Source organism: Pygoscelis adeliae, unplaced genomic scaffold, assembly GCF_000699105.1.
Source record: "Pygoscelis adeliae isolate BGI_AS28 unplaced genomic scaffold, ASM69910v1 Scaffold183, whole genome shotgun sequence".
NCBI lineage: Eukaryota > Metazoa > Chordata > Aves > Sphenisciformes > Spheniscidae > Pygoscelis > Pygoscelis adeliae.
Genome location: NW_008824536.1, coordinates 2,623,118 through 2,649,404, shown reverse-complemented (window position 1 = coordinate 2,649,404; position 26,287 = coordinate 2,623,118). Strand labels below are relative to the sequence as shown.

The window sequence follows — 26,287 nt, the reverse complement described above, 5'->3', positions numbered from 1 at the left end:
GTCTGTGTAGGCAGCAAGGTCAGGGAACTGATCTGACTGAAAACAGTTGTTTAATCTTCCCCCCCTTATTGGATTAGATATAATCTAGATCTGTTCTCTAGTTTTGCTTATTGTACAATATAAGGCAAGAATAAGCATTAATGGAGAAGCAATATTTCTTCTTCCAATGGTGACTCTAGCTCAACATTCAGGGATTGTGTGTGTCAGAAACCAAAGAGGAGCAAAGTTGAAGCTGAGAGTGTTCCATAATAATGAGGGAATGAAAGAAACTGATTTTCAGCTCAAAGCCCAACATCACATTTCACATTTTGCTCTATAATGACAACAGAATCCACTCTTGGCTATATGCCAACATAGCATGGTATGACAAGATGTAAGTGTGGTGTTTGTGCTTGGGTTTTCATCAGCTGAGCTGCCAGAAACACACCTAAGAGCAGCTGCAAGCCCTTGCCAGGTTGCATGGCATGTAGATGACCCTCACCCATTGGTTGTAGAGCTGTGGGACTGCAACAGCTTGGGTCTGCCCAGGCTTTGGGCTGGGGAAATATCAGCTAAATGTTTAAGATTTTTCTTCCTCTTTGCAGACAGCAGTGGCCCCTCCAGTACCGTCTCCAGTGCAGGCCCATCCTCCCCAACATCTGTGGACAACTGCGCTCGTTTCAGCTTCACTGAGAAACTTTCCATCAGTCCCCCAAAAAGTGAGGAGCAACTGACTAGCCAGTCCCCTGAGCAAGGAGAGAGACAGCCTCCAGGCAGAGGGCTTGACATGGAGGTGGGGATGTCTGGGTTGTCAGTGGTGGAGCCAAGTGCCCCAGAGACCCTGACCTGGAACCAGGGCCCAGAGCCAGGCAGGGTCCTGGAGCTGTGCAAGCAGGAGGTGGCGGAGGAGGACTCTAACCCAGAGGAGAAGAGCATGGTGGAGCTGGATGAAGAAGACTCAGCTGGGGGAATGTTAGAGCCAAGTAACACAGGGAACCCAAAGTGTGGTGCAGGGTCTGATATAAGGCTGGCTGGGGAGAGAGTGAAGCCAGGTGAGGGGTATACAGGGGGAATGACTGGCCTGGATCAGTCAGGGCTGCCCAAGGAGATCTTGGTGCCCTGTGAAGAGGAGCTGCTGGGAGAGTTGTTGAACCCGGAGCATATGGGCAAGGAGCTGCTGGGGGACAGTGCACTGTCAGGCCAGCTTCTGTCTGGTCACCTGTGCCAGCCACTGTCTCCTGAGAAAAGCGTGGAGGAGCTGCAGCCGCTGTGTCAGGAGGATCAGCAGAATTAGCGGCTCACTGAACAGCACACCGTAAGCGCTTCTAGCCTGGAGGCAGCCCAGCTTCCTGCACAGCACCTCATGCAGCTGGCTGTCCACAGCACAAGCCATGTCCCAAGGCCAGAGGACTCTGGGGTGTGGAAGAGTCTGCTCTGCTCCTCCACAAGCCAGCTCTTTGCCATTCGGCAAAAGACAATGCCCCATCTGCCTTGAACAACAAATGCAGTCTTGGTACTGGCATGGCACCTCCATGGAGCAGGGACATGGGGCTGCATTGGTGTCCCAAGGGCTGTATGCTCGCTGGGACAGCAGAGTTAGAGGATTGGTACAGCCAAGGCTTTTGGGGTGGTAAGTCCAAAGGGGACGGATGCTCCCTTGAGATTTTTTGGCCCATAGCCTTCAGAGAAAGGCATTCTGGGCCCAAAGTAATCAGATCCATCACAACCACCAACCTCCTCTCTGTTCCTTCCTTCTTCCTCTCTCAATTCCCACCACTGGCCACCAAAAACAGGTCCGGCGAGTCCATGGCAGGAAGACTAGGAGAAGCAGAAAGCATTCTGAATGAGTGTGGGAAGGAGAGTAATGAGGGGATCAGGTTCAAGACTACCACTTGCAAGAAAACGTCTCTGTGGCGTGGTCTTGAATGTTTTCCTGCTGGGCTGGGGCAGGCAGGCGGGAGCCTGGGGGTCCAGCCTGAGAGAGGTGGGCAGGGAGGACACACACGGGTTTTTTTCTAGTCCCCAAGGGTCAGGCAGGGTACAGCTCTGAAGTCTTGGTGACAGAAATTAAAAGAAACTGCTATTTGAACAAATCAGGATTATTAGAAACCAATAAGGAGAAATCTTTATTATATATAAAATGAAAAGTATTTAATACATATTTATGTAAATGACTTGTGAGCACAAGCCTGAGGGCAAGATTGACACGGGTGTCCCTGCCGCATCCTGAGTGCAGGCCAGGGCTGTGCCTCCTGCGCCTCCTGTATTTATGAACAAGTCTATGTGTTTGTCTGTAGCTAGGATCTGTGTTTTTGTGAAGCTGTGCCCAAAGATCTCCGCGCTGTGTTGTGATGATGTGTGTTCACAGTAAATCTATGCTGTGGGTCCGGCGTCTCTCTGTCTCTGATGCTGACTTGCGCAGCAGTGTGTGTGTGCTAGAGCTTGCAGGTGCCTGGGACGGCAAGCCCTGGTCGTTCGCCGCCGTCCTGGAAGAGGAACTGTGGCTGAAGTCACAACTGAAGTGGGTGCACAGGCATGGGGCTTTGCTCAAGAAGGCCACACACCTCTTTTTTCCTCCACAGAAGAACTGGTCATACTGGGGATGAGGTCCTGGCTTCCCAGGTCCCAGGGCAGTTTGTGGTAGAACGAAGACACTGAGGCAGTGCGTTCGGCTCCTTTCACTTGGTCCACACCTTCTCATCTGTTCCAAGCACGTCCTGGGTACCGTGTCGTCTTCTTCATGCCTGATAATGCCTAGCTGCCAGTTTGGGTATTTAAGAAAGGTCATGTTTACTTGCACTTGAAATGCAGCAGTCATACAGCTGCCTCGAGTGCAGCACTGTGCTAGGAGGAAGCCTGGCCCCCTGCTTCCACAGGGCTGTGCCAGCCTGCTCTTGTACGGCTGTGTGCCGGGGTCTGGGAGGAGGGCCTGCCCGTGCTGTAAGGAAGCCCTCTGGCTTTCATTGGCAACCCTGCATTAAGGACCTGGAAGAACAGATACCCTGGCCAGTGCCTGTCAGGCCGAGGCCGTGGGCCTGCAGCGTGCCCCTGCCCCAGGAGCTGGCTGCGGGAACGCAGGAGGCAGAGCAGCACTAGATCCCACTTGCGCCCCTCGGGTAATGCCCGCGCCCCTGATCCTGCTGTCCTGCCCGCATCCTCCCAGGGTCAGTAGTGCGTGGCACCTGCCACCGCCAGCACCGCTGCTCCAGCAGCAGGGTCCCTGCTGGGCATAAGAGCTGCGTCTCCTGCCTGGATTTGCGTGTTTCTGTTTGGGGGAGGCAGCGCCCACCTCTGCACCCATGGGGCGGAGACCGCGGCCCAGGCCTGGGCAGGGCGGTTGCTGTGATGGACCCAGCATCACCTGCCGCAAGCTGTCGTTGCTGAGTGGGGCACAGCTCCTTCAGCGGTGGCACGAGCAGGTCATGGAGCAGGGTCTTGTGGGGTGAGGGCCTGGCTCTCAGGTGCTCACCCCCACACAGCTGGGAGCTCGTCGCTTCTAGGGCCCTGGAGCCTGCTGGTGGGATGGCTTTGCCGTGTACAAATGCCCGGCAGATCTCCTGCCTGTCTGCTCCCCCTGCATTGCAAGAAAACAGCCAGGGGATGCTCTCAGTGCCAGCTGCCCTCCTGCCATCCTGCCAAGCAGCACAGGAGACAGACTGGACTCTGGGAGCCAGGGGAGCCAGGAGGGCACTTTGTAGTCAGGAACCCTTTCCCCCCGAGAAAGCGGCTACTGGCTGCAGTGTCCTTGGGCTTCCACGGCTTGGCAGGGGCAGCACAAGCGCTGTGGTAGCACTGCCCAAGAGCTGCTGCTGCTGTGGGACATGCCACATCATCGGAGTACAAAAGTGGCCTTTCTTGTGAGGCTCTGAAGGCCACTTTCTGCAAAAAAGGATGGCTGAGTGCTGCAGTAGTTGAATTCCTGGGTAGATTGCTGCCACTCACAAGAACCACTGTTATTTGTAATGTTCCCCAATCTTCAGCCCATTTCTTCACCTGGAAATGAAAAGGGAATGACGCTTGGGAACAGCTTGCAGCTGTGGCTCTGCTGTGGCTCTGCAGCTCAGTGAGAGATCGGGCCCAGGAGAGAAGCCAGAAGAGTTTTTGTCGTGATGAAAAATACAAACCTCCATATCCCTAAATTGACAATATTTCTACAAATTCTAATTAGTGTCTAATTTCGGCTTCTGAATACATCTTTTGGTTGCTGGAGTCCTCTAGCCAGAAATTATCTGGCTGCATTGGTATTTTGCATACTGGTAATTCTGTGAAGTTTTGTTCTCCAGGTAGTTTGTAGGATCAGGGGGCTTCCTGATGCAGGGCAGAGTAACAGGAAGACAGCCTGGTTACCTGTGGCTAGTAGTGCTTATGCTGTGGAAGCAAATGTCCTGAACTCAAAGGCAGGTATTGTCCCACGGGCAGCCAAGAAGAAAGCTGGGCTGCCTGCAGTGGTGCAAGAACTGTGTTCTAGTCTATGTCTGCTCTCTTTGATAGGTAGGCCAAGAAGGGACGGTGCCCTTCTTTTTAAAAGAGCTGCCTCTGTCGAGAAGTTTGTGGTCTTTCATGATGCTCTAACACTTCCAAATGAACACCTGCAGAGTGTGTTGTGAAATCCGAGCACTGACCTGTCTGCTCTTAGGCAGTGTCTTTACCATGTTTTTCTTGGCTTAGCAGCAGCAGTGATTAATGACAAAGCCCTTTCCAAGCAGAAGGGTGGTGTAAGGAAGTGCTGTGAGTCACAAAGCAGAGAAAAAAGAAAAGGACGATTGCACAATTTCTGGGTACAATGGCAGGAGCCGATATTTTTGGCTTAATCCTGCCAAAGTCAGTTCTGGCTCCTCAAATCTAGGCTGATGCATAAGCTGCACTTTCAAATGCTTTTGGGCTGCATAAGTAGTGATATGCACAAATGGCTGCTGCACGGTCCTGCATCTCTGGCTGGGTGTAGCCACAAACTTTGCCTACAGTAGCTGGGATAGTTTGGATCAGGCTTGTCAAATCCCTGGGAGGTGCAGCTAAGCAAAGCTCTTTTCCTGAATTGTTGTCACTGTGTGCAATGGGAAAAGAGTACAGAGAAATGGGTCCAGGTCGTGTGGCGGAACAGGCAGGAAATACCAACTGTCTATACCAAGTAGCTAGGGTACGGCAACGTCTCGTGTAGGCTGTGGGAAGGGACAGGCCCTGTCAGTCAGCATGTACAAGTCCTTGGAGCTGGAGAACTGTCAGGTTGTAGGGCGTATGCAGGCTTTGGGCCTTTGGCGTGGCAAGGTCCAGCCAGCCCTGATATTGTCGAAACAAGACCAAACTCGGTGTTGCTGCTATTGCCTTGGACATGCCTCTGGCTCATCAGTTTGCAAATGCTGAAGGAGCTGATTAAGGGAGGGCCATGTCATTGCCTGACTGGGACCTGTCTTTTGCTTATCTGTTCTTCTGGTTTCTCAGAGCCGTGCCACTTCCCCACAAATTACTAACCCTTATCTCCCTAAGTTCTACGCAGCAAGCGATGGACACAGCTGACCAGCCGAGGACAGCTGGTTTCTGTCCTTGGTGCGAGTTCCATTTCCCCCCTCCTCCTGTGGTCCAGGACTGTTGGCTCCAGTGCTGCCCAGCTGATGCCTGCTCTGTTTGCTGGCCATGGAGGAACAATAGGCCCAGGAGTTTGAAGGATTGCTGCTTGCCTCTTCTTGTTTGAGTTGAGAGAAGTCCAATTTGTTGCCGAACTGTAGCCCTGGCAAAGCCAAGGCCTGCTTTGGAGGTCTGGGCTGATCCAGTTCCTCTTTGCAGATACCTGCCCGTGGATCAACACTGATGCTTCTATCCAGGTCTCATGGGCACTTGAAAGCTTCTCAGCCTCAGTGTGCTCCTGCTCATGGCTGGAAGAGCATTGCTTCCTCAGGACATGCTTATGTGACTTACACCACTTCCCTGCATGTTGCCGCTTGTGTTTTCTGCTACGGTAATCTGATTTTGCCTCCCTTCTCCTGCAGCACAGCCTGTAGTAGGTGTGTTCACCACAGCCTGCATGGTCCATCTCAACAGCTGGCTGGGGAGCTCTGCTCTGCAGGATGGTGCTGAACAGGTCCTTAGACTCCCAACACTGTACACCTTTGGGAAATGCACGTACGGTCACAGCCTCTCAGTTAGCAGGAGCATGGCCATATCCCTATGCTTGTTTAGCTGGAAAGCAGCTGTGGAAATAGTTCCTTGTTTATGGTAACGGTTTGTGGTCCCTCCCATCAGCAACAGCGTTGGCACCTGCCCTGAGCTCTCCATTACATGCTGCGCAAGCCGTGGTACGCTCCGTGGCCACAATGGCCTCTCTTCTGAGGGTTGTAGCCCAGTACCTGCTTTCCTGTTCCCTTGCACTCAACTGTGCCATTGTGTTTCCTCCTGAGGACACCCAGGCAGGAGCAGAGCTGCCTGGGCATCAGCCTCTCCTGACTGCTATCCAGCACAGGCAGAGCAGAGGGCTGCTGTCCTAGTGTTCTGCTGAGTAGCTAAAAGAGCTGAAATAAAGTGACTTCCCCTTCAGAGGTCTGTTTGGAGTTCTGCAGAGGTACAAAGGCCCACTGTTGCAACAGGGATAGGCAGTGTGTGGTGCCCCATCAGTGCCTGGCTGGCCACAGGCCCTGAGCCGAGTCCCTCATGCAGGTGCGCTGCCTGGCTGGCCGGCAGCAGGCTCCTGGCCGAGCACTGCAGCAGTCTGCCTCCAACAGGACCAGAGACGTTTCCAGTTCAAGGAATGAACTTGGCAGTCAGAGCTGCCATTCCCAAGAAGTGCACGGGCAGGCAGAGGGCCACAATGGAGAGCATGATTCAGGAACTGTGAGGAGCTGCAGCATCGGCAGGACAGGCTGTGCCGGGCTCCGCACTGGAGCATCGAGGGCTTTGTCCCCGCCTGGGCCCTTGGCCAGCTATGCAAGGGCCCAAAACTTCCTCTGGAGGGGAGGTAGCCGGAACTGCAAATCACCCTGCCAGGGCCAAGGAGGGAGGGGTGGGTGTCCCAGGTAGGGTCTATGCCCCTGATGTGCGTGTCCCTTCCCTGGGGCCACAGGAAGATTTAGCAGCTGCGAGTGAAGGTGTGGTGTTAGTGGAAAAGCCGGGGCTCGCCTGAACTCGTCGGCTGGGAGGCAGCTGGCCAGCACTGGACGGAAGGTATGGTGGCCGTGTCTGTGTGCCCCCTGCCTACAGTATGGACTCACCCAAAGAACAGTTTGAAACAGTTGGAAGTGTTCTTGTTCGCAATTAATGTGGCTTTATTGTTAATGTGTTGGGCTCCTCTCTTGACAGCAGTTAGTTACAGAGTGTTTCACATGGAAATGGGCAAAAGGACAGAACTCAAGGAACTAAATTCAAATAGAAACATGATGCTGAAGAAAAGAATCAGGGCTCTGTTCTTAAAACATTTAGCATAGAAGAAGCTAGGAGCACAAGTTGCCATTTCAATACAGTTAAGACGTTCACTTTTTTAATTATAGGTTTAAAATAGTATTTTGTACCTATTACATACAGGAAGGTTACGCGTTGTTGCCCACATGCAGAAACAAGCAAAAGCAGAGTTTAACTGTTTCTCTCTACAGTGTTGTATTACCTCTGGCTCTGGATGGGTTCTGCTGGCTCCTGCAGGCTAAGCAGGGTCAGACTCTTTACAAATTGGTAGTTTTACAAGTCTTTTTCCTCGTAGTTTTTTAAGACGGGGGGAGGGATGAAGGGGATGGAGGGGAGGGAGGATGAGGGGAGGAAGACAGAGAGGGAGGGAGAGAAGCTGAAGGCAGAACAGACTGCCACAAAAGACTAAAAAAAAGTGTGGGGCCTTGAGGACAGGGAAGCGAATTGGTGTAGAACAAAGCTGTCCAAGCAGCACAGCTGCGGAGTGCAGGAGCACAGCACGCGGAGGGCAGGTGTTTTTACTGGAACACATGCCAGTGACCGCACTCCTGCCTGGAGGATGCAGGCACCTTGCAAAGCCTCACTATTACTGCTGCTTAGTCAGAATTGCTTCAAGTTTAAAATTGAGAAGACATTCATGTGTGGGTCTATCTAAAGTTAGTGCATTAGCTTTTACACCTAGCCACGCTTAGGGATCCAGGGAGCCAGTCAATGAGGGTCACATTGGTTCCTCTAGTGTCTGGCATCCTGCGCCTGTGCTGGCTGGCGTCCCGTTGGCAGGTGAGCCAGGATCTCCCCAAAGCACAAAAGGCAAACCCCCCCAGCAGTGGCCGGGGGAAGCAGGGGCAGGTGTGTTACTGCCTGCAATTGCTTGCCATAACCAACATTCATGGATGCTGACCCCCATTGGGTTACAGAGAATGACATTTATTCTTCCGGCAGACACATCGCGATTCCATGGTTAAAATGAATACAGCACAGGGCAGGGATTTGCTAAATCCCTGAGTACGCTCACATGCTCCTAACAAGGGCTGTGTCAAAAGGGCTGGCTGCTCCTAGGGGAGGGGCTGCTAGCCTCAGGCTTTGTCCTGCAGCTGCTGGGTTTTAGACACAGCCTTGCAGGCTGCAAGCAGAGACCCCTTTTGCTGCCAGCAAGTTCTCTATCATCTTTTTATGTTGTTGTTTAAATTGCAGCATCTAAGTATTTGTACTGAGAAACCTCTGAACTGACACTAAGAGCACATGGTGTCATGTTAACATGTATAAATTAAAATATTAAATCCACACAAAATGCAGCTTAACATAAAAAAATAAATATATAAATTAAATGCAAAATAAACCATTTCCCTAGAAACTCCATTTTAGTCCTAGGAGCAGGTTTCTAAGCAGCATTTTCTTTATGTCAGCCGCCAGAAAACTAGCACTGAGACTGAAGTGTCCCAGGCAAGCACAACACAGGGTCCTAGGGTGCTTATTATGGAGTCAGAACTCGGCTCAGGGCCAAGCACAGCGGGTGACACAGCAGATGGAAATACCTTTGAGTTGTATGTCAAGCCTTGCAGCATTGCTTTCTATCTCATCCCTCCTTCCCCAGAGCACACACCCTACTGCTGCTCTCTTTGTCTTACAGAAAGATAAAAGCTGTCTTTGTGATAAGACCCTCTTGCAATGCTCTCAGATGTGGCAAAGTCTCGCCGGTGCTGCAGGCTCAGCGCACCTGGGCACTAACACTCCTGCGGGGGCTGGGAGCCCCGCAGCTGGAAGGGGTTTGCATGCCAAGGAGGCTCTGGGTGACTGCTCAGCAGCAATGATGCGCTCACGGCATACAGCTACACTTCTGCCAGGCTGGCCAGAGGGCAAGAACATACGCCCACAATAGGTGTGCGAGCAACGGGCTGCGAGCTGCAAGGTGTGCACAGCACAGTTTTGACAGCACCTCATCTATGCTGCCAACAAGAGTCTGCTCGTCCCTGCCACAGGTGTGGAGGAACTAAGAGCAACTACACTTACTAAACTACTTTCCCCGAGTGTTTTTGGAAGAGGGTTCTCTTTCCTCACACCACTGGTTCTATTCCCCGCATCCTGGACACTTAGGGGGACAAGACAAAGCTTGAACACAGCTAAGAGGCTTGGACCGCTGGCATACAGGCAGCGAGGAAACTGCTGCTGCTTGCAGAGCTGGCACACATCAGCTACGCTGGCCAGACGCTAGCCTCTCTCAGTATGGCATGCGGGTTCCTCAGCTGCCTCACCACAATCCTCAAGAAAGCCTTTGGTTTACAAGGACAGGGAGGTTTCTCGTACATCTTAGGCCAACAGCGGCCAGGGTTGTTTCAGCCCTTCTGCTTTAGAGGGGGCTGTAGTTGTGCGTTTGGATACTCTTTTTGTGTGACTGTTCAGGCAACAGCCCCTCTGTGCCTCCTACTGTCACACTGCTGATGTGCAGGAGTTAAGTTGGCCACTCTGGGTGTGCAAAGCTCAAGTTAGCAGGTTAGGAATGTGCTCTCTGTAGCAAAGAACAACAGGCTGAACCCTCCCCTCCCATCACCGCCCCCAAAGAAACGTGTCCTTCATCCCAGCTCCTTGAGCATGGTAAGCAGGTGTTGCAGGGTGCCACAACCAAATACTTGGGACAGAAACCTGCAGAGCTGGCAAACGGTGGTCCTGCCTAGTTGGAGTACAGGTCCCCTTGCTCAGAACACCACCTGTATGTTCAGGATGGGAGATGGAAGAATGACCTTCACTGTCAAGTTACAGTTGGAGGGTTTCGCCTTCCCTCATCTTCTAGGTGCATTTTCTTTGCAAACTAGTTTTCTTCTCTGCCCCCCGCCCCTGCCCCCCATGCACTGTCTACATGCAGCAGCAGCACTTCAGCCCCCACCAGAAAGGCGAGGTTCATGGTGCTACAAGTTAAATGGCAAGGCAGCCAGGAAGAGAGTAGAACAAGCTCTCACAGCAGCAAGGCAGCCAAGATAGTCTACAGAAACTGTACAGGCAGCAGAATAAAGCAGGGAAAGTGAAAGTGCCCCTGGCCTGCAACTGCTCTTGCACAAACTCTTAGCTCAGTCCAGAATATGAGAGCCCTGCACTTCTTTCTCATGGCATCCAGTGCTGAGCTAGATGGATACCCGATTGCCTGACAAATGGGAACCATGTAGAGGACTAAACCAGAGAAGAACTGGACTGTGATTAGATGGTGTCTCTGATGTTGCATCGGTGATTGGAGAGTCAATGGATGAACGCAAAGTGTGGGAGATTTAGAATTCGATCTTACAGGCTGGAAAAGATTCATCCTGCATCACAACAGTGCTGCTGCTTGCCAGTACCATGATGTTTAGCTCCTGCTGTTTCTCATGGGTCTGTTGGTACCATTCTCGTGTCACCTCAGTATCATGTGTTGGGATCAATGTCACCTGGGAAAAGAAAGCAGCAGGGATGATTGTCTGAGAACAACTGCAGTGACAAACAATGCCCATAGGAGCTGAGGCTAAAATTTCCCATTAATTCTGGAACACTGTACCCTTGGTACTGCTTGTTCTATTTAATGTCTTTCAGATGTCAGGTTCTCTAAGGCAGAGCTGGTGCTTTATTTTATGCAGTACCAGCACAATGGCACTCTGAGCTGGCTGCAAACTGGCAGTACTAACACCACAACGATGAAAATGGCTGCAGCGCAGGGGAGAGCATCTCTCTGTGGAGCTCCAGAAACAGCCTTAGACAGATCCCTCAGTGTGAGAAGGAACAATGCTGAGTGTCACTGTTAATGGCCTCATATTAGACTTTATGTGCCTATTGACCCAATGTGCAACTCAGGGACCTTGAAATCTGAGGCTGCTTCATCTGAAAGAACATGCACACTTTCTTGTACCTGTCTTCAGAAAGAGTGCCCACCCAGGATGTCCTGCAAACCTGACTAAGCAAGAGCTATGCGTAAGAACACTCTGGTTTAAAAGCACTAATAAAAAGTTGCGATCAGAAAGAGCTTTAGCAAGCAAGGCTAGCAACAAATGCCACTGGGTGTGGGACACTGTGATGAAAATTCAGTCTGTGATGGTGCTTGTTTTCACTTGAGGATAGGCTCGTCCTGCAGCAGATAAGGAGGAGCGTATGATCTCTAAATGCTTCCTCCCCTCAGAAGGATGTGGAAAGGAGGACATACCTGCTTCCACTCAGAGCATTTTGCGGGTGTCCTCCTCCTCCTCCTCCTCATGGGTACAAACAGTTACTCTTCTAAGATTGCAGAGCAGGACATGCCCACTACCATTTGCTTCCTCTTAGTGTACTCCCTCTGGGTATGTTTGTGACACACACCTTCTCCCCAGCACTCGTGACACAAGGAGCATCACACACACTCCTTGGCATTTCCATGACCTACCTGCAGGTTCTCCCCCCACTGAGACTTCCCTTCCAGGAGCGCATCCAACACTGCCCGGCTTGGTTCTCCATTGGCTGCATCATTCCCACTCACAACATAATACGATGCTCGAACCCGCTTGAAGAACTCCGGGTCTGTGTTCTTTCCACTGCAATGGTTGGGGATGTATGCCAAGTCCACATAGACAGGTGGACCCATGGGCACAGGCAAACTGCTCTTAGGACTATTGGAAGCTTTGGAAAAAAGAAAACAGAGGCTATCAAAACCCTTCTGGAAGGGACAAACACTCACATTAACACTGAAGGACTTGAATTCCAGAAAGGTTTTTCCCTGCAGCTGCAGCAGCAAAGTTAAGATTTACCCAGGCTCTGCTGCTCAGAGGTGACCTGGGTGCAATTCTGGGCCAGTGCTGTCACAGCTTTTGGGAGGGAAAGGGAGTTCTGCTGTTCTTTGGGGAGGGACTGGAAGGCTTTAGCCTCAGAAGCCTTTCCTGGGGAAGGGAATCAAAAATCTCCATTATTAGCTTTTGCAGAGTTGTCATCCCAATCAATATTTAGTCCTAATTTTTGTTGTTTAATAACCTACATTTGCTAAAGAAACAACAAAAATCAGAAACCCGTTCTGATGGCCTTTATATGCTACCCTAGGGTATTACAGTAGCCTTTCCGGAAGCTCCATCCTGGCTTTCTGCCATCCCTGTGAATCGCTGCTATTCCAAGGACTCTATTGCTCTTTCCTATCAACCTTTTTACCTCTTTTCTTCATTTGCTGCTGCTTACATTTACGAGATGAGAGATGGTCAAACAAGAGTTGTTATACTCAGCAATATATATGCATACATATACACACACAACCCATATAAGGACTGTCCCTTCTCTCCCTCCTGCTCTCTGTGGAATCACAGAGGCCTCTGTCCTCTTTTTCCTCCCATGTACTATCTCTGCATCGTCTCTTCTGTGAGCAAAAAGCCACTAACTACTAGCACGGACAACTCATGCTGCCTAGCTGCTACACAAACAAAAAAACCCTACCTGTCTCAGCCAGTCTTACGGATGTCTAGTCCTCATCCCAAGTTCGATTTGGGCAACTCGCTGCACTGCTCCATGCGCAACCTCTACATCCTATGTCTTTGTCTCAACCCTCCCTTCAGACTCGCATATCCAGGCACTGCATCTTGCCAGTCCTTTCTGTGCAGCGCCTCTACACCACTATGTAGAGAACATGACCGTTCTCTACGGTCACTCTGCTAATACCCTGCTGCAGGCTCTCTCTTGACTGTGCCCTATTTGTTCATGAACGTCAGCTGGCTCAGCCCCTGTTCAGTCCACATTCCTTTGCAGAGCCCTGGCCTGGCACTGTGACCACCTCACTGCTCCGTCTGCTGCTTTCCTCTCACTCCCCGCTACACTGAGCAACCCCTTCATCAACTGCTTGGCCTGTCCATCACCCTTGCCATCAGTGACACCATCTGTCAGTGACACCAGTTTGCCTCACCTGAGCTGTACTTGCAACACACAGAGAGAGAGAGAGAGAGAGAGAGAGAGAGAGAGAGGCTCTTTTCAGGTCTTCCCCTTCAGCTGCTCTCACTCAAGAGGAGCTCCCTGTAGCGCCTCTGCAAACCTTCCCCCACTTCTCCTACTACACCTTCTCTTCGCCACAGTGTCTGCAACGGGCATCTGCTGAGACTGCAGCACATCAGCTGTGTTTCAGTTTTCTTCATTCTCCCTGGCACTACCCACCTGCTGGCTCTTGTCTTACACCCAGCATCAATGATCTGGAGCAAAGATAAGTATTTGCTGCGTCTGTAAAGTGCCGCCTGGCACTATGGGATCTCAGCACAGACAGGGCGATGATGCAATACTGTATCACCTAATACTGACATCATCTGGTAGGATACCAGTAGAGGACTGGTCTCTGTGTGAACACTTAGCAAGAGGCCATGGGCTGTACACACACTTGAGGCTGAGTCCCTCTTCCACACCTTTATTTAGGAAAAAGAGAAGACCTTAGTTTCCAACAGTCAGACTGCCCTGAGTGTGGTACTCAGATGTGGGAGCTGTTCCCATCCCATCTCTGCTTAACGTTTCAGAGGAAAGGACATATCTGACCATGGTGGTGTCCTGTTATTCTAAGTGACAGCTTTATCTCAGTCCAGTGCAATGCACTTACCCCACTCGCAGGCTGAGAGGTTGCCACCTCTTTTGAAAACACACGTGTATTTTGTCCTTCAGTTGCTGGCATTTCTTTGACAGCATGAACCTCTAAACACCTAACGCCTCTCCACAGATGTAGCCCCTGGCTGGAACTGAATCTTGGCCTATAAAGTTCTGAATTAGGTCTCACAGGTCTGTCTCTCTTCAGAGGTGGTTGCATTTGGCTCTACAGAGGTTGAGAGTTTTCCTCAAGGCTTTGATCTTTTTAAGTAAGTGATTTGTGTAACAACCTCTCTACCTTATCACTGCTTATAACTTTTTATGCCTGACTGGAAAGTCCTATTCACTGTTCCGCTACATTTAACCCAGTGCTTTTTCTCTGTGTTGGATCTAAAAAGAAAATGCATGCTTAAGGAAGAATTTCTTACCGGGGTTTGTTTTGATGCCATTAACAAGGCTCTTGCCAGGGTTGCTGTGACTACTCCGGGATAACTCATCCTCTGTGTGAGGAGGCTGCGCCAGCGCACTACGTGGTTTGGGCTTCTCTCCTCCATCTCTTTCTTTTTTGGCAGTGACAGATTTTGGAGATTTGTCTGATGGCTGTTTCACAGGAGTGGGTGATCGTTTCCCTTTCACATCTAATTTCCGGGCAGGTGAGGAAGATTTGGGTTTGCTCAAAGGCTTCCTCACACCTTTGTTCTTTTCTTTTACGTCTTTCTTGGAAATTTTATCAGTTCTGCTCATGCTTTGCTCATTTACCAACATATCAGGGTCTACCATGCAGACATCAGGGTGAGGAGGATGGGGATGGGGATCTACCATTGGAACAGGCTGAGGATCATGGCTGGACCTAGAACTGGCGTGATGAGCATTCCCAACAGCTTTGTCCACTGGGAGGAAATCGGCATCTTCGTCCGAGTCCATGTTGGCATCTGCTGTGATGGACGGACATTCTTCTGTCTCAGGTGGGACATCCGAGTCTGACTCGGAGGTTCCAGAATCACTCACTGATGTTGGAGGGGTTTCCTCCACTGTGGCACTTTGCATGGGGCTACTACCAGTGTGGGGTGGTCTTCCTTGCACTGAAGGATGACCGTCCTCCTGTGAGAGGTCACTATCCTCAGAGAGCTCATGAGGGCTTGGGTTGATGAATGAGGGAGAGAGCTCTCCCTTCCTGTGCTTGTATTCACATGAGGAAAATTTCTGTCCACAATCAAAACTGCCTCCTAAATGTGGCTCCATCTCATGGGAAGCATCTCCGTGGTCCTCTGTTTTTCCACCCCTCTGCACATCTGGGAAAAAGGGCTGGAAACTGTGTTCAGGGGACATCAGAGAGGAAGGACGGCTCTGCCTCTCTGTGTCCTCTTTGCCTGCGCATGGAGAAAAACTGCTGTCAGAATCAGGACATGTTTTTTCATCTTTTGCCTCTGCTGCATGGTATGTGCTTTGGAAAGCTTGCAGACTGGTGCTCACCTCTGTTGGACCATTGGCTGTGGTTTCATCTTCATGCTGATGATGAGGAAATGATGTCAACACATCAGGGAGAGATGTCAGTGTCATCAGCTGTTCTGCAAATGGTGCCTTCTGCTCTGGACTGCTTACACAAGGTTGCTGTTGTTTCTCTGCAGAGAACGGTGTGGGCTGTGAACTCTGGCACTCCTTTCTGCATGGCGAAATGCCGTCACCCATGCCACTGGTGAGTGGAGAACCATGTTCTTCAGCAAACACAAAGTCTTTGGTTTCAGCTGTATGTGTTTTCACAGCATTATCTGGAACCTGTGGAGACACATCCCAAAGACTCCTGGTACCTGGTTCTGCTGGTGCACCCGTGTATGTGGAAAGCATATGGGAGTAGAAACTTTCTGCTGTAGTCGATATCACAGGAGTGGTAGCTTCAGACGAAGGTTCCTCTGACAGGCTGGAAGAGTCATCTTTTAGCTGCTGTTGGGGCACAGACTCTCTTTCCACAGCTTTGGAGAACAACTTATCTTCTTCATACGGACTCAGCAGGGAGAATTTAGTAAAAGATGAGTCAAGGCTGCTGATTTTCTCAGAAACCTCCAAGTATTCATCTTTCTTCCCCTGGTCTGAGAGCAAAGCACAAGGAACCTTTAAAGGAAGAGAGATATCCCCTAAATGGCTTGCTGAGGTTTGCTCATGTCTGAACATACTGGATGTTTTACTCTTTCCTAGCCGGGAGCATTCCAATGCAGAAGGGCTATCAGGGAGCATTCCAATGCAGAAGAGCTATCCATCACTCCGCCCTCTGCTGTTGGGCCCTTTTTGTATGCCTCTTTCTGTTTTCCAGAAGCAGATTTCAAATCTATGGCTTGCTCTTGGCACTCTGAGACCACCGCTGCACTTGGATAATCTGTTACACAGAAATGTGGTTCCTTTGCGGATCTTTCAGCAACCTCTCTCTTTTGTGAAGAATCTTGTCTTAAATGGCACATTTCTGAAGCCTGCTCATCTCTGCCTATGTCTGGCAGGTCACTGTAACCAGCAACATATGTCCCCACAACAGTGGCTGGTGCAGTTTTCCTACTTCCGTGTTCCTCTTTCCACCCTGGATCGGAGGGCGAAGAGGCAGTAGAACTGGGTGAAATGGACTCCTGACGCTTGCTTTGCAGAAGGGGCTCTGGTACGTGAAACTTGTCCATTGCTGAGATGTGTGCATAGACTGTGCCCGCAGCTTCAACAGGGCTGTGCAGTTTAGACTCCTTTTCAGATTTCTCCTTAGCACCTTTTTCTAACTCTGAGTCACTCATGCTTTCTTCCCCTCGACCTGCTTTCTCATAGTATGTATCTTTGGGATTTGGGCTTTCAGATTTCAGGGACAGAGATATCTGCTCCTGGCTAGACAAAATGATGTTCTTATCTGGGCAAGCAGCATCAATATACGCAGCTGATTTTTCTTGATAAAACGTCATGTCTGTGGGAGAGGCAGATGCTGTGCTTGTGGATGATGGGTGCAGTTCAGAGTCCAGTTCTTCTGGCAAAGCAGAAGACACCTTCAGTTTTTCCTGTCCTTCAGATATCCTAGGCTTATCTGTTTCAGACAAGGGCAAGTATCTTTCATGGACGTCTGTATAGTCAAAGGCTGAATCTGCTTTATCTTTCGGGGATGCTGGAGATGACAACTCCTTCTCAGCAGAGGTATAAAGGCAGGACTCTTCTTCCTTTGCAGAGACATGAAAACTTTGACCTTTTTGAGAGATCAGTGCTGTTGCTGGCACCTTGTCAGTGTGACCTGGGCTGTCTGCACCCTTGGGTGTGAAGGGGGAGGGTCCAACTCCAGACACAATTATCTTCTCATAGATATCAGCGTACTTGAAACTTCTTTCATCGGGGTAGGGAGTTGGTTCTCTTTCTTCTTGCTCTTGTCTTGTAGAACTGTCATCACCTCTGGGTCTGCAGACCCCTTCCTCATAAGAATAAGGCTCAGGGGAGCTCCTGGAATAGGTCTCTGGAGGATATGCCACTCGGCTGGCTAAACCCACAGCCTCAGCATGGCCCATGTCAGCACTGCTTTTTTGACAAGGGCCTTGTCCTAGAGGGGAGTGTGCACGCTGCCCTGACACTGCAGCACTTTCTTCTGGGGACGCTGCTATATATTCATATTCTGCTGGTCTTGTAGATTGCAACAGAGTAGATGCTGTTGCCATCTGCTCTTTTCTTCCTGTAGAGTCATAAAGACCCTCAGTGGATTTGCAGTCATCCTCTTGCTTTATATCTGACTTGTATTTACAGTCTATTTCCTGATACAAACCACTGATGTCTGATTTCTTCTCTGTGTCCTTCGACGGGACCTCCTCCTGTAAAGGTGGCTTGCACTGATCTAACTTGTAAGGCCTTTCTGTTTCTGGTGTTGTGTCAATCTCCTTTTCCAGAGTGGTAGCTGTTACAGACAGGGGAGATGCCATCAGTGCTTGGTCTAGTGACTTTGCATAGATATCTAGGACAGCTTTCTCCTCATCATCTAAGTAGGAGTAATCTTGTTTAGCTGTCAACAACAATTCTTGCGTTTCTTTGTTTCCGATTAATGCTTTGGCCTGATTTTCCTCACCAGAGACATATCGAGAAGACAGAGGAGAACTTTCCATTTGCATTCTTTCTGGGAGAGTGATGTCATTTTTTTAACTATTTCCACTTTCTTTGTTTCTGATGTAGGTTTGGCACTCTTCTGTGTGTCGTCTTTGTAATCACACGATTCCATCTTTAAACATTCTGCTTCTGCTTGCAGTAGCACAGGTTTGTCTTCAGCATGATGGAGATCCTCATCCTCCTCATTGGGTAACTGCCCTCCTCTTCCAGCCTCTCTTCCTTCCTGAAGATACCCAAAGGCAGAGCCCCATGCTTCACTTTCTGCTCTTCTCCAGGTGTCACTGCCAGGCACTGCAGGAGACAGGATCTCCTTCTCTCCTGTTTTAGGAAGGGATTTTGTTTCATATTCTGGTACCTCGTCCAAGAATGTGCTCTCTTTCTCTTTATCATATCTCTGCTGCCTTCCCTGAACAGACATCTCCTCCACCTCTTCTGGAAACCACACTTTCTTCTCATAACTTACACCTTTCACGTAAAAGTCTTCCATTTCTGGAGATTTTTCTTCTTGAGCTTCCTTGAACCTGGAAGATTCTACATCTTCAGCAGAAATGTGTGAAGATGTTTTATCCTCAGTTGTGCTAGGCTCTGTAAAGTGTAAGTCCTTCGCATCTGGAGATACTTCCTGAGAGTCCAAGCCTGCAGTTCTTCCTCTAAATGGGCCCTTTTCTGCTGCAGAAAATAAACTGCTGTCATCTGGAGACATTTCTTCAGTTGAAGTATCTCTGGGTGACATGTCTTTAACTGAGCTACTTTCTGGGCAAGGAAAAGATTTTGACACTTCTTTCGTGAGTTCTTTAGCAGAAATTTTCAGTGATTTTTCATATGTAGCTGGGCTCTGCTCTGTGAAATCCATGGATTTCACAGCTTCTGAAGGGAATTTGTCAGTAAAGTCAGATATAGTTTTTTCTTTTGCAGGTATCTCTTCTGTGAAACTAAGAGATTTGGTATCTTCTGGAGAAATTCCTTTAACAAAAACGTCTGAAGAGATTTCCTTGCTGGGACTCTCAGTGAGAGAAATGGATTTGGTCTCTTCTGGAGAAATGTCTTTAATGGAAACATGAGAAGATTTTTCTTCTTCTGAGGTGTCTCCTGTGAAATACAGCAGTTTTCCTTCTTCAGTAGTCACTCCCTTAACAGAAATATCTGAGGATTTTTCTTTACCAATACTTTCTTCTGTTAAAGAAAGTGATTTGGTGTCATCTGGTGAAAATTGTGAAGATTTGTCACTTTCAGATTTGCTTTGGCTTGTGAACTGTGGATGATCCACATTTCCTAGAGATGTTTCTGTGGTAGAGAATGGCTCAAAGGACAAGTGTTTTGAATATCCCATTAAGCTTTCTGTCATGGTTTTAGTTCCTTGCTCTTCTTCTGGCTCCAGAAACACATCTGTGCTGGGATGGGGCAGCACGGGACGCTCCTCCTCCTCCCCTATCACCACTGTGTCCTGCTTGTGGTAGGAGAGCCAGGGCAGCTCCTCCTTCCCCACCAGTTCTTCCTGCACCTCCTCCCCAGGAGACACTGGAACATCACTGCCCAAGTCCGGCTTGTGCTGTAGAGGTCCAGGAACTTCTTTTTCATGTCTGTATTTAGCTGCAGATACCTCATCTTCTCCGAGAGGTTCACCCTTGGCTCCCTTCACCACAACAGAAGTTTGGCCTTCCAATTTCTTGGCAGCAGCATCTGTTTGTTTTTCAAATAGATCTGAATCTACTGTTTCTAGTTTTTCCTCCACTGGAGACTGGTGGAAAGGTGTGTGTCCTGCACTAGTGGGGCCAGACGGGGTGGGAGAGGCCATTTTGACTGTACTATCGTCAGGACTCATGCATCGTTCTTCAGCCTCTGCAGAGTCAACCTGGGAAAACGGTGTTTCTTCAGTTAATGGCAGACCAGAAGTTTGTGTCACTTCCATGGGAACACTGATTAACCCATTATCAGGACATCCTTGATGAGCAAACATGGGGGCATTGTAATGCCCTCTGAGTTTCTCAGGCATTTCAATATTTGGAGTCCCATCTTCTTCTTCCTCTTCATCTTCTGCCTCTTCATGAATATCCTTTTTTTGAGCTTCCAGTTTTCTCTCTCCTTCTGCTAACGCATGGAAATCTTCAGGGGGTGGAGATTTAAAACATTTGTCTTCTTCCAAGGATGATGTGGGAGAGATTGTGCCAGCGGAGGGAACATAGTCAAGACCTTGGGTTGCTTCAGTCCGAGAGGAGGGCATGCTGTTTACTGTGTCTAGAAGTAAAGAGCTTTTCCCAGTCTCTTCTGTTTGTGGTGCTGTTATAGATGCGACAGATTGATCTTCTGCTACTGAAGTTGCAAAAGATGAAAGCTTATCACATTCTGTAATGGAGGTAGCGGATGATATATGTTCCTCCTCAGCTAGAGGTGCTGCCACAATGTTTGTAGGATACGCCAGGATTTCAGACTCCTGGCCAGCATAGCCCTTGGCTGAAAGGTCAGCCGTAGGCATGGCCTGTATTCCATGTATTGCTTCAAAAGAGCCTGGGTGGTCAGGAACAGAAATGTCATAGGCACTGACATCATACTTCAGGTGTGGGATCCTCTCTTCCTGTTCATCATGTATTTCTTCATCAGAAATGGTCTGCTCTGTTTCTGAGTAGCCTGGGATAGTTTCATCTTGGATATATGAAACATGTTCTGCTGTTGCTCCTGGTGGGACTGGCAGACTGCTCAGATATGACTCTTCCTTTGTTACGTCCCTTCCAAGTAACTTGTTTTTCTCACCCACGTCACTAAATTCTTTTTCCTTTTCTGTAGTGGTAAATATTTTGTCCTCCCTCTCATCCTGATTCAGCTCATAGAAGTCTCTATTCTTTTCCACCTTCTCCTCTGCCTTTATGCGCTGTTCTTCCTTTTCTTCCAGTTCTGCCTTTTCTATCACATCTTCTCTCTTTTCCTTCTCACCCTCTTCCTGTGCCTCTGTCCCCTCAATATACTTTTCACAAGTCTTTGTTTCTGCTTCCTTCTGTTTTCTGTCCAAAGAGATTTTCTCCTCTTCCTCCTTTTCTTCCTCTCTGAATGCTGATGACCGAACACCCTTTGCTAAGAGGTCTATCTGTGATGGTACCTGTTCTTTGTCTGGAAACAGCGGAACTTCCTTGTCCTGCTCAGCTTTTCCCTCACAGTATCTCACGTCACGATTTTCATCTGTTGTTCTTCCTTCATCCTCTATTTTTTCAGCATGACCTGCTCTCAGTTCTAGCTGATGGACTGCCTTTTCCTCTGCTGGTGATTCTTTTTCCATATCAGTAGTAGTTATTCCCTGATCAGGAATGTTTGTTTTCAAAATCAGATCCACTTCAAGGCAGGTCTGAGCAATCATGTCAGCAGAGTCTTTTATCTCTGTTTCAGGTACTCTCATAACCGTATCACTAACCTCAATATCAGACATTTCTTGAGTTACCTGCAAGGCCCCTTTCTCCTCATGCTTCAGTTCCTCAAAGTCCTTTGTAAGATCTTCTGGTGAAGACAGGACTAACCTCTGTTCAGCTATGGAAGTCTCTCCTGGCTCCACCTGTACAGGTGCCTTCTCCATTGGTGATGTCTTCAGGTCAGCAGGTACTTCCTTTTCAGGTTTGACTTTGATCTTCTCAGTTTTGAGTCTGCCTGGAACTTTTGCCTTGTATAATGTTTTTCTTACTTCTGGGGTAAATGGTTTTAAGTCTGGTTTAGAAATTTTTTTGGGCTCTGGTTTGGTTTCTTTCTTTTTATCCTCTTTCTTTGAATCTTTTTTTTCCTCTTTCTTTCCATCATCTTTTTTTAAGTCCTTTTTCTCCTTCTTAATCTCTTTCTTTTCTTTGTCTTTCTTCTCCTCCAGTTTGGATACTTTCTCTTTGAGATGCTTTTTTCCAACCTTGTCTTTTGCCAATTTCCTCTTCTCAGCTTTGAGAGCATCACTTGTTTCTGTCTTTATCTTTTCATGTTTAACAGGTTTATCAGGCATTTTCTCCGCGTGTTCTTTAACCTTTTTATCAATTTTAGCATCCTTTATGACTTCTGGTTTTACCTCCTTAATTCCCTCCTCAACTGCCTCTTCCTTCTTAGCTTGCTTTGTCACAGTTGGCTTGGGGGAAGATTTAAGACTCTCTTTACTGTCAGTTCTTTGTTTAATTTTGGTCTGCTTCAGCACAGGTGGAGGTATTCCAGAAGTGATATCTTTCTGAGTAGCCACTGGGTACCTCAGAAAATCCAGGTGCTTGAGTTTCTCAAGACCTTCCAGTATCTTGTTTTGAGGAGCATTTCCAGGAAACAAAACCCTTACAATTTTCTCTGTTGGACTAGCTGGAAGCCACACCACTAGGGCTGTGATGGATGTGAGATAGGGAACAGAAATTTCACCTTCTTTCCCACTTGCGAGAATTATGCCAGTCTTTGCTTTACTATTACCAGCCCATTTCTGCATTAGAAACTGCATTTCTTTACTGTCCTTGACAGGATTCAGTATATACATGTCCAGCTTACCCACTCCCATTTTGTGGAAGAGTGTGATAGGTTCAATGGTACTGCTCACCACCCTGTAGAGAGGCTCTGATTTAATGCCCAGTCTGTTGAGATACTGCAGTGTCAGACAAGCTTCCTCGATGCTCCTCTTTACTTTCATGGATGATTCAGGCATCTTCAGTTTTTCAGGAACATTAAAAAAAACCACCCCTAGCTCAGGAGAAATTAGGTTCTTCATCCAGTCACTGTAGTTGGTAGAGCCCTGGGATTGTTCCTCCTCTTGCTCAGCAACTTTCCTCTGCAGCAGCCCATTGATGCCAGGTAGGTTGTCTGCACCAATGTGGGTGAGCAGGATTGAGTCAATCCTATCCAGGTGCCTTACCAGCTTCCAGAAGCAAGATTTCCTGTCAGAGCCACCATCCACAAGGATGTTAAACCCATTGACAGCAAAGAGAGCAGAATCACCTCTTCCCCCAGGGAATATGTAGCAGCAGGGTTTAGAAAGCTTCAAAAAGCCCCCTGAGGTGGGTGGCTCCAGGAGATCAAACGGAGACGGCACGTCAACTGTCTCAGAGACGTATTCTGCAAACTCAGACACCCCATCCATTTCTGGCAGAACTGGATCAGGATTCAGTTTCAGATTAATAATTTCCTGAAATCGAGGATGCCCAAGGTTGCTCCAGTCTCCTTCTCCCAAGCACGACACAGTAAGGGAGGCCTTGATATCTGGATCACTGTTGCTAAGAATCTGGGTGACCTAATGAGACAAGCACAGACAAATAAAGGTCAAATAGAGCTCTGAGACCAATTCAGCTCTTAAAAAAAAAATACCCAGTTAATGCAGAAATACTGAAGACGCCATGAGCACTTTATTGACAGGAAACACTGGGCATAGATTAAATAGTCCAAAAGCCCACTGCAAAAGATGCATGGGGCCATGTTCTGCTCTCTTTTTAAATTCTTAATGTTGATGGACTGTTATGCTTCCTGACTGGTGGGAGTGCACGGTGACAAGACCTCAGGAAAGAAAACGAAAGCAGGAACCACCTTGTTCTCTTTCCTTGCTTCTTCCTATCTAACCTGGGATATCAGTCCCTGGCTTGGGCTCAAAAGTAGCAGTTGCTTTTTGATTTGTGAATTCTAACCCTGAGATACCCTTTTCGATGCTAAGCATCATTGTCTGAACTTATCCTCGCTCATTGGCTAGTGGACAATCATATAGCACTTTGTGCAGTTTTAGTGCCATAGGACTTTCTTTTTTATTCAGATTCATTTTCTTTCCTGGGACCTACTTTGAAAGTCGTGACTCCATCTCTGATATACATACAGCGTTGGGGACACACTATGTGGTTAATAAATAGAACTAAGGTCGATATAATTTCCAAGGCTCCTTAGACATATGCTGAACATATCCCAAGCAAAGAAGCATTGAACCTCAGACTTCCCAAGTATCTGGAATGAGATCAGTACACTTCTTTACACTGTGTTCTTTTGCTTATACAGCCCTTAATTCACTAGTTAGTGTCCAAATAAATGGGTACCAGAAATAAATGAGAACAATCAGCCTAAAATAAATGAAGGTGGGCAGATTTGCTGATGCAATTACAGCAACAATGATATCAATTGTCAAAATATCACCCAGCCATTCCTGCAGCAACTGTACATTCAATCAGATGGAGACATTCTAAACATCTGGCACACAATGATCAGTGGAAATAGGGCTTATCAAAAACTGAAGCAGCATATCTGTATTGGCAATGAGCGCCAATAGAAAGAGAGTTTAAAGCCTCTGAGGAAAGCTATAGTACACCTAGCTAAGATAATTAGCATTGGAGCAGAGGTTCAGAGATGTCCTGTAAAGTTTTCAAGACCCCACTGCACAAAGCCCTGAGCAATCTTGTCTAAATTCAGTGCTGACCCTGCTCTATGCAGGAGGTTGGGCTACAGACCTCTCAAGGGCCCTTCCAACCTGAACGATTCTGCAATTCTACAATTAAATAATGGCATTTGTAGTTATTTAATCATCATGTAGTTACTCAATCAGCATTTAGTCGTCCCCTCGTCGTCTTTACACACCCCTAATGAACACTCTGAACCTTGTGAACAGCTTATGCTTGCTGGACTGACTGTGAAATGAAGAGAAATACCCACATTTACTAGGGTGATGATGGTCATATTGGCTGTTTTTTGGAAGCTGCCCACAGATATTTTAAGACCTGCTTTAAGAAATTTTGAGTGTCTGCCCACTGCAGAGCCAGTCTGGAAGGTTATTTCAAGCTGAGCACTTAAAGGTGGAATCACCCATGCCTGCCACCTTGGAAAACTTAAGCCAGGGAGTTACAGCAAGATGCCCAAGACTGTAGCATGAATTATTTATGTTGTGCAATTTTTTGCTGGATTTCAAGCCCATCTCTCCACAGATCTGCCACCTGAAGGAGCGGTGCAGACTGCATTGCTCGATCATGCATTCTATGAACAGGAGGGGTCATGGTGGCTCACTGTTCACACTCACCTCCGGGTCTGAAAGTATTTCAGCAAACTTCTGGTAAGTGAAGGTCCCCGTCTGCAGGATCAAGTCTCCTTCCTGGTCTGAGCTCTGACCACAGAAGATCAGTAGTTTGTGGGCTGATGAATCACACACCAGTGAGCGGACCTGTTACCGCGAGACAGAGTGTTGCAGTCAAAAAGTTATCTGTATTCCTCACCAGCACCCAGAAACGCAATCACATGGACGGGTAATACTTACGCATTATTCACAAAAGCCAAAACATGTTTTCTACATAGAAGAGAGTAGGTTATTGAAGAGGGAAGACACTGTTACTGCCTGCCCGACACAGCTCCATGTCACATCATAATTCACATTGAGAAAGTAGGCCAATGCTAAGAGAAAATGTTTGGCCTTCCACTGCCCTGTGAGAGGTCAGCACAGTTCGACTCTCATCAAACTAGAATGCTAAAGGTTCCGAAGTCCTCCACCTTGTTTGCTAGGAAATTCTCCAAGCTCCTGAGAAATCCTTAAAATCAGGCAATTCTAAGGCACTAACTCTTCCAGGAAGCAGCTCATTCCTAAAGGGCTAGCACACAAGAAACCATACACTCTCATGTGTTTCTTTGTCTAGCAGTAAATTCTGCCACAGAATACTGGTTACTGCATATATCGTGTTGGCAAGACCAGAACACCTGGCCACTTCACCACACCTTGCAGCAGACTGGCAGCATGTTCAAACTCTCCAGAAGGTGCAAATAATGATGATCATGACCTCTACGTCAGGCAAGGGCAGGAGGGCTGATGTGGAGAAAACCCACTGGCATCTGGTCCTTACCTCAGACACGATGCTGTCCACATTGGGATTTACCAGGATCACCGTCTCCAGGGTATCACTCCGGTGATGGAGGGTTCTTTGGCCTGAGGAGAAGCAGGGGATTAGACAGGATGGGAGAAGCTGATGAGACAGTATCTGCCTACCGATGTTTTAACCTCAAAAATTCCACTTCAGCATAGGTTTGATTGCAAGGCTTCAACTTGCATTCTAGACCCAATTTAATACCTGGGTCTCACAGAACAAAGCAAGCTCTTTTCAGTAACAAGGAAAAAAATCCTAGTTCTCAATCAGCACAATTTGCAACTCAAGTCAAACGTGTTCTGAAGTCCACAGTGCCAGGCACATCAAGCTGCCCGCTTGTGCAAGACAGCTGTGCCCCGTAAACGCTGGCACAGACCAATTATCTCCTCCAGACAGAAGTATCTTGCCTCATTGCAGCTACCATGGAGAGGTATCTCTGGATGTTGTCCAAGCCTTAGTCACTATAGGGCTCTGTGAGCCAG

The 26,287-nt window shown here is 48.3% G+C and overlaps 2 protein-coding genes across 2 annotated transcripts in view; one reads left to right on the top strand and one right to left on the bottom strand.

Annotated features, from left to right (window-relative positions):
- PPIP5K1 (diphosphoinositol pentakisphosphate kinase 1) overlaps positions 1–2,365 on the top strand; it is a 47,305-nt gene extending 44,940 nt beyond the window's left edge. The window contains exon 31 of the mRNA XM_009321594.1: positions 585–2,365. Within this exon, the coding sequence (XP_009319869.1) occupies positions 585–1,273 (689 nt within the window). The 3' untranslated portion in view covers positions 1,274–2,365. The remainder of the gene's footprint in view (positions 1–584) is intronic.
- Positions 2,366–10,615: 8,250 nt separating this feature from the next.
- On the bottom strand, positions 10,616–25,867 carry MAP1A (microtubule-associated protein 1A). The gene is given in 7 exon segments (XM_009321593.1): positions 10,616–10,778; positions 11,741–11,973; positions 14,322–16,113; positions 16,116–18,023; positions 18,026–23,218; positions 24,974–25,114; positions 25,785–25,867. Coding segments are annotated over 5 exon segments (9,132 nt in total). The 5' UTR covers positions 23,069–23,218; positions 24,974–25,114; positions 25,785–25,867; the 3' UTR covers positions 10,616–10,622.
- Between the last annotated feature and the right edge of the window lie 420 nt (positions 25,868–26,287).